General features: G+C 43.5%; 1 protein-coding gene across 1 annotated transcript in view; it reads left to right on the top strand.

Moving 5' to 3' along the window:
• The first annotated feature begins 6172 nt into the window (after positions 1 to 6172).
• The window catches only part of TSLP (thymic stromal lymphopoietin), a 5560-nt gene continuing 3288 nt past the window's right edge, over positions 6173 to 8444 (top strand). Inside the window, exons 1-3 of the mRNA XM_040492945.1 lie at positions 6173 to 6321; positions 6841 to 7033; positions 7928 to 7972. Of these exons, the coding sequence (XP_040348879.1) occupies positions 6173 to 6321; positions 6841 to 7033; positions 7928 to 7972 (387 nt within the window). The remainder of the gene's footprint in view (positions 6322 to 6840; positions 7034 to 7927; positions 7973 to 8444) is intronic.

Genomic DNA, 8444 nt, shown 5'->3' with positions numbered 1-8444 from the left:
GCCCTTTCTCAGAAACTCTGACTGGCTCTGTGGGAAGAAAGCAGGTCTTAATGAGGCATAACCATAAAATGGCTATTAGAGGCTTATTACATTTAAAAAAGGAAATACTTAGGATGATTGTTTAACCCAGATACTCTTATTGATAACTGTGGGATTCACCATAGGGGAAATACTTGAAGGGCCTCAGACATACCAGATGAGAAATAAGCTAATTGTTCCCACCTGACTCACATAATGGTCATTTTTCTTAAAACCCTTTTATACACAAACACTGAGGGTTCAACTATGAAGCAAGTTACACAACAGTCAAGTAGGTGTGTAGCTTTCTTACAAATCCCAGCTGATGATATTACTAAGAAGAGATGTCATTTGCAAAAAAAAAAAAAAAAAAAAAAAAAAAAGGAAAGTTGCAGAATTTCTTACAACTCATCTTTTGCACTTAAACTAAGAGCAGGGAAACTTTTTTTCTAAATATTAAAATTTAATTATACAACAATCACCATTTCCTGTGTAAAAGTTACAGAACTAGTATGATGCCACAAGGCAGACACAAAAGGTGATGAAGCTGATGACTTCAAGTGAGGCCACACTGGTGACCACTTGTAGGTAACCGTATCAGTCAGGGGGCCCACAGGAAACCAGTGGCACACTCAAACTGGGTAACTGTAGGAGAGTTTAACAAAATAACTATTTACAAAGTGTGTAAGAAGGGAATAAACAATAGTCATATAATTATTGTTAAACTGTGCCGCTTTTAAGGGTAAAAACAAGTTTTATTAATAAATTATGCCAGGACAATGGGTATAGACCAGGACTGGCCGAGTCAAATTGTAACTATTGCTAGCTATACCCGCAGGCTAACAAGAATAAGGGGCTATTATTACCCTTAGACCTAAGGACACAAATAAAGGGAATGGTAACCAAAACCTAGAAGTAAGCAAGATGAAAAGGTCAACTAGCAGGAGCTAGGGCCCCCAGGAGAGAAAAGCATCCAGTCTAGGAGAAGCCACCTTGGAGAGAGTGGGTAAATTAAAATTCCAACTTCACTGTTCTCCTACTCCCTGATTTCTTGACAAAATCTCCCAGTGGCCGAACCCAACCAGAAGCTGGAGGTCAAGGGAGCCTGTTGATGCAGTTTGTATGGGTCAGCTTCCCTAGAGTACAAAGCAGGGTAGGGAAGGGTGGATAGTATTTCTGGAGAAGAAAATAGAAGGTAGTCAGTATAGTAAAATTTCTTTGCAAAGGTATTACAATTGGAACTATTTTTCAGCTCTGACCTCTTCTACAACTCTTTTGAAGCATTCTAAGAAAGCTCAACTGCTACCTTTTTCCTGAACAATCTTCTCCCTGTTTATTGCCTTATTAGATTGTAGAAAAAGAGCAGTGTAAGCAAGATCTTTTACCCCCAATTGGCTGAGGGTAAGACTGTTTACAGACGAATGAGCGCAAGCATGAGGTCCTTATACATCTATTTGGCCTCTTTCACTCCCTAATTCAAAAATAGCTGGGAACATTTCTCAGCCATAGACTGGTTAGGTAGGTATCACCAGTTTAGAAATAAAATAAAATGAAATGAAATGAAATGAAATGAAATGAAATGAAATGAAATGAAATGAAATGAAATGAAATGAAATGAAATAAAATAGATATTTTTTGCATTCATCATAGGAAACTCCCTCACTACTTTCTGGTCTAGAAATGTCCCCGAAGGACCTGAGGTGAAGTATGTTACTTGGTAAAACCAATCAGTGGTTCAAACCAACAGCAAGGGTACACAAATGTGTAATGCAAAATTGATGGGCAAAACGGACGTGTGCTGCAGTCATAACAAACCATACACTGGTCAATTCACATTACATAAACACTTTACCTGACTATGAACAATGAAGGAGAATATGAAGAAAGAATATTCACTTCTGCAAAGTGTGGCCCATCTTTTCTGCCTGAGTATGTGAGAACCAAGAGGTGGAGTGCTCATGTGACGAGAATCCTGGCAAGTTTATTGTAATCACTTTACTTCCAGGCCCAAAAGAACACCCAGCTACTAGGGAAAGTGCATCTTCACACTTCGTAAAATATTACCATGCAAAGGTTGGTGTCATCATCTTTTCTCACCCCATAGTAGAAGATCTCTCCCCTTTCATCAGTAATATCCTTTTCATTTTTTAAGTCCAATGAAACTATGCTTTAATAAAATAAAAACTTTTAATTAAAAAAATAGCATATCTTTTTCCTGACAACTTGGATCTATGTCTTCAAACACAAACTTAATTTTGCATGAGGACTAGGCTACCGTAACTATTCAGGACAGTTACAAGAAGAGGAGAAAGAAAGTAAATTTACAAGGAGGCAGGGAAAGAATAAGAGAGGAACCTGGGTGGCTCAGTTAAGTGTCCAACTCTTGATCTCAGCTCAGGTCATAATCTCACAGTTTTTGAGTTTAAGCCTTGCACGGGGCTCTGCACCGACTGCTAGGAGCCTGCTTGGGACTCCCTCCCTCCTTCTCTGCCCTTACCTGCACTAGCACATGCTTTCTCTCAAAATAAAGAAACATTTTTTAAGAAGAGTAAGAGAATGAAAAAGAAAGAGAACTATTACTAAAAACAATAATGAAAATATTAAGAAAACAAATGAAAGACAGATGTTTCTAGTGAAGGTAAAAGAGCTGTGTTATGGCCCATTTTCTGGCCCAGCTCACGGGTGAGAGTATTGCTTAAGTTCTCTGAGTAATCAGAGTGTCCTAGAAATGATCTCACTTCTGTTTCCCACCAGAAGAAAGACACTATTCCTGACCTAACCTAATATTTCCCTAACTACACAGGTGGACATGTAGATACTGTTCACACCTTCATCATTTGAACAAATCGAAAGAGAAAACAAAAAACAAACAAACAAAAAAAGAAACAGAAAGTTATTCAGCATGCCAGGAATTTTCAGAGATTCTCTTACCTGAATGACAGCCCGAGGCAAGCCATAAGTGGATTCCAGCAGGAAGACAGCAAAAAAACTAGGAAAAAAAAAAAAAGACAAAGATGTCTCTAGGGAGATTCTTTCAGATGAAATAATTTGCTTCCTAAGAATGATCTCTGAAGAAGGTTAATGTACTCTAATCTATTGAGGATTTATTGAGTATCTATTACATGTAGCACATAAGACTGACCCCTGTGATGGTTATGATGAGGACCACAGGCATAAAACAACTCTTCCCATTCTTTCCTTCGCAATGGCTACTTGGGAAATCAGAACCACTTTTGAGCTTGTCTTAATTCCTCAGTTCTTTTTTTTTTTTAATTTAAGTGTAGTTGACACACAATGTTATATTAGTTTCAGGTGAACAATGTAGTGATTTGACAAGTCTATTCACTATACTATGCTCACAAGTGTAGCTACCATCTGTCACATTCCAGTGCTAATACCACTGACTATATCCCCTGTGTTGTACCTTTTATTTTCATAACCTATTCATTCCCTAAATGGAAGCTTATACCTCCACTCCTCTTCACCCTTAATTCTCTAGTTCTTAATAATATTTTCCATGGATTCTTGTACCTGATCCTCGCTTCCTTTAATTCCTTGGTTTCTTTCTTTTACCTTAACTATTTCTTACCTCTTGATACCAATACATTTACTGGAAGTCACTGAAAATGTTTTTGGAAAAAGTAAATCAAGTATTATAAAGCATTTCCTTCTTCCAAAGAACTCACAGTTTAATAAAAAGACAAAGTTGAAAAATTGTTGGAATTTTACATCATGAATGGAAGTCATAACACAGAAGCCCAAAACAAGTATTTTTTTTTCAATATATGAAGTTTATTGCCAAATTGGTTTCCATACAACACCCAGTGCTCATCCCAACAGGTGCCCTCCTCAATACCCATCACCCACCCTCCCCTCCCTCCCACCCCCCATCAACCCTCACTTTGTTCTCAGTTTTTAAGAGTCTCTTATGCTTTGCCTCTCTTCCACTCTAACCTCTTTTTGTTTTTTTCCTTCCCCTCCCCCATGGGTTTCTGTTAAGTTTCTCAGGATCCACATAAGAGTGAAACCATATGGTATCTGTCTTTCTCTGTATGGCTTATTTCACTTAGCATCACACTCTCCAGTTCCATCCATGTTGCTACAAAGGGCCATATTTCATTCTTTCTCATTGCCACGTAGTACTCCATTGTGTATATAAACCACAATATCTTTATCCATTCATCAGTTGATGGGCATTTAGGCTATTTCCATAATTTGGCTAGTGTTGAGAGTGCTGCTATAAACATTGGGGTACAAGTGCCCCTATGCGTCAGTACTCCTGTATCCCTAAAACAAGTATTTCTTAAATGGGAGGAAGGAGGTCACGTGCAGGTAGGAGACCACTTGTGGAGATGTCCGGTGAAATGAGCATTGAATGACAGGACAATGTCAACACCTGAGGATGTGAGGCTGAGAAGAAGAGAGCTTAGGGCACATATGGAGCATATTAACATCAGATACTATTTGGCAGAAGCCTAACAGAATGAAGGAGATAAGGCTGGGAAGAGCTTGCAGCCAAGCAAGGAGGGATGATTGTAAATGTTAAGGCAACCGCTGGGAGTCATACCAAGAGTTTCTGAGGAGAAAAGTGATATGTATGCTCAAAGTGATTTCAGAAGTCACATAATTATAGACAAGGAAATTGGGGGCCCCACGGATAAGTGTTTAGCAGGCAAAGAGATGACTTCCAGGATGCCTGAGAAGGAGGCATCCTATCCACATCATCTCCACAAAGACCCACAGAGATACAAAGTTTCAAAAGAAAGGAGGCAACTCAGTCACACTCTAGAAAAATGCAAGTCAAACCTCAGGGAGGGCTGCTTTCTTCTGTCCCCACCCCATCAGCATACCCCAACTCAAGTGAAGAAATCTGTGTTCCTAGCTCCTGCTTGCTGACCAGAAACACCTCTGATGTCACAGCAGATGAATCAAGCTTTGGCATCATCCCACAACACCCTGAAAAGTTGGTGATGGCAGAAGGGGCAGCGAGATTTCTTTCCCAAAATTTTTTGTTTGAAAAAAAAAAAAAAAAAAAAAAAAAAAAAAGACACCTAAATTTGGAGGATTCCAGAAAAGCCCATTTAGAAGTCATCAGTGAATCAGCGGCTTTCCATGACTCCAGTTAGCACCACATTCTTTATTCCCAGGCCTTAACCAGCGTACTGGGTCCAGCTGTACTGGTACAGCTGTTGAGCGCCTTCTATGAAAAAAGTTCACTTCTGGCTCAAGTCTCCACCCCACCCCCACCCCTGAGTCCGTGCTTTTCCCGCTTCCCTCGCCACCCCCTGCTGTTCTTCCCAGGCACCGCTCGGCCTGTGACCTTTGCTAGGACTCACGTGGGGCGCCCTGCCTCGTCTGCTTTGGCGGTGATTCCTAGGAACTTCCCAAGGACCAGGGCTTTGCAGGCTCTGACACGCAAGGGGTGGGGGTAAAGGGAGGAAGAGGGGAGCTGGGTGTCTGGAGAGCCCCGGGCGGCACGAGCCAAGCTTGGGTGGAGTGGGGTTCATCCCCCAGAAGACCAATGAGTGCCGGCATTCCGTCCCTTCAGCCCTTGGTTGGCGTGGCCACAGCCGAGAAGGCGGCGAGGCATCCTCTCGGGAGCTCTCCCCGAATCATTTGGCTGCGCTTAAACTTTTCCGGATGAAGGAGGGCTTGCAAGTACAAACCCGAGCCCTCCACCCTTGAGGGTGTTCAAGACCCAGGTGCCCGAAGTTGCTAGGCTGCGCAGGCGTGGGGCTAAGCGCCTAGGACGCACGGGGCGCACGAATCTTGCGCGCCTTCGCGAGAGCCGCGCGTTGGACAGCACCTTCCGCCGGTGCGCACCGCGGCACATCGCGCGACGCAGTTGGGTCCCGCTGGTCCGGTGTCGGCGTCTTTATGCTGGCCTTTAGAGTGGGGCTGTGAAGGTGGAGGGGAGTTGGATTCTGTGGTTTCAAGAGTTTTTGACACCTATAGAACATGCTAGAGAAGACCGGAGCCCCTGAGGTGCCCCCAGTCACCCAAGAGTAGACGCTTCTTTCCTGAAATTGATAAGGGAGTTTTGAAAAGTAAGTGTTTTGAGGGCGAGCCCCATCAGATCTTTTCCCATTCATGTCAACTTCGAATCGGCCCTGAGCTTCAGGTTCTAGTCACCATTGCACTTCAGTGCCTTCGCATGGAAGAGAAGCCTGAAGCTGCACCCACCCTCCAAAGCATCCCATTAAGTAAGCACATGAGTTTCTTTAGTTGCCACAGACGAAAGAAAGTACTAGTTGAAAACGGCCAAAAGAAATACTCAAGAGTGTACAGCATGAGTGAGCATTGGTACCTAGTCCTTAGAGTGGCTGTCGTTTGGGGATATTTTTTTCTAACAAGAAAGGGGCTTGGTCATAGAAATGGCCCTGCAGGAGAAAGATGTGGGTATCTGTTTCTTAAAGCACCTTCTGGCACATATCAAGGGTTTAGGGCAAAGATAAAAGGAGAAAGGTGAGGGAAATTCCCGATGGTTTTTTACCAATGTGAAAATTCCATAGATTTGGCTAGTTCTATTTTTTTCTTTCATGTAACCAATTCAGAATTCTATGAAGGAAGAGAATGACATCAAGGAAAATCATTGGTCTAGGAGAAAAGAGCCCGTAGGCGTTTAGGTGTTATATATGTGGAGCCAGAAAGCTCTGGAGCATCAGGGAGACTCCAACTTAAGGCAACAGCATGGGTGAATATGGGCTTCATGTGCACTGGGAATGAGAGACAAAGACTGGTGCCTGGGCATGTGCCCCTAAGGCAGGCCTTGCAGATCTAGAGGCAATTCAGTGTGGGTGGAAAGACTTTAGTGCGAAACAGGGGTGGAGTTGAGTTTCCAAGTATATTGCCTGATGCCTTATTATTTGTTCTGTCAGTTTTTTTCAGGAAGATCTTCATCTTACAACTGGTAGGGCTGGTGCTAACCTACAATTTCACTGACTGTGACTTTGAGAAGATTAGAAAGAAGTATCAGGAAGTCATTTATCAAGCCCTGAATAAATACATGAATGGGGTAAGTGAAGAAACATTAAAAATATTTTTTTCATCAAAAGAAGAGGCATACACACATGCAAAGTACAATTTAATTTTTAAGGAAAGAAACATGATTTGGAAAAAAATCATGGCCCAGCATTTTGTCAGACTTTCTTACAAGTGATACTTAAATATACTAGACTCTACCTAGAAATTGGCACACATTAAGTGTGCAGATGCTGATGAGGAGCAGATATTGATGGATAATATATATCTATCAAGGTGTCTATCCTCTGCTGAAGTGCTGCTCTACCAGTGCAGTAAAAAAGAAAACTGGGTAAGGGCTTGAGAGAGAAAGGGGAGTAAAAAATAGGGAATTCTTGTGAGCTAAGCCCTAACCAGAGAGGACAGTCCTGGGAAAGGTGCACTGCAGGTCTTTCTAGTGTTCTAGAAGCCTTAGAATGCCATTATGGGATAAGGTGTGCTTTAGGATTTTAATATACAGTAGTAAAATTATTTTCCTGATTATTCTAATTTCTGGATAGAGTATGCAGGTGTGAAATGCATGAATGGTTACAAGGCCGATGTGGGCTTTTGAAAGATGGCATTATTGCTCACTTGTGTAGTTTTATGTACAAGTGTGCCCAGTTTGGTGCCCAGGGGGGAGGGGGGTGTCTCTCTCTAGGACCAGGATCCTTTAAGATCCGGTTTCAAACACTAGCAGGTACTCTCTGAATTCCAAGTGTTTCACTACCTTGTCAATGGTAAGAACAGCTAGATGCGCAGGAAGCAAGTGCCTAAGTGGAAACTGCTTTCAGAGCATCTTTAAAACCTGGGAGCAATGGGGGCGTGAGGGGGGGAATGGTTTCCCTTGTGAACTAAGGCTTTACTTATTGTCTTTTTTTTTTTTTCTTCTTCTTCTTCTTTCTTCCAGGTCAAGAGCACCGAATTCAACAACTACATCTACTGTGAAGACCCGGTGAGTGGGTGATCTGCACTGCTGGCTTTCTCCAGAGACACACCTGGCATTGCTGAGAGAGGGTAACCTGCGGCGCGTAGAACCGCAGGCGGTGGTGGCTGGGCTCCCAGGCGACGCTGACCGAGTAGGGACGCCTGGGCTGCCAGAAACCTCCGGGCCAGTGCCCTGCTTGGGACGCTACTTCTGTTCCAGTTTAGGGAGAGGAAGTCTCTCCTGGGAGCCAGTGGGATTCCGGGAGAGTCCCCTCTTCCCCAACCCAGGCCCCCGGCGGGAAAAGCAAGTCTGGAATAGTGACCAGGCAACGACGTAAGGGACACCTCTCCCAGGGTGCAGAGCCTCTGCGGGGCGCGCCCCGCCTCTCGGCCGCAGTCAGGGCGGCGAGACTGGGGCGGAGCCAGCACCGGCGCGCGTCCTTTCTCCTCCAGCGCGGCTGGCCTGCTCGCAACGCCCCTGGTTCCTCCTCCGTACGTGG

The sequence above is a fragment of the Herpailurus yagouaroundi genome, unplaced genomic scaffold (genome assembly GCF_014898765.1).
Source record: "Herpailurus yagouaroundi ecotype Mexico unplaced genomic scaffold, PumYag 29, whole genome shotgun sequence".
In the NCBI taxonomy this organism is placed as follows: domain Eukaryota; kingdom Metazoa; phylum Chordata; class Mammalia; order Carnivora; family Felidae; genus Herpailurus; species Herpailurus yagouaroundi.
The sequence above is the reverse complement of the archived record's forward strand: the minus strand, read 5'-3'. Positions and strand labels throughout refer to the sequence as shown.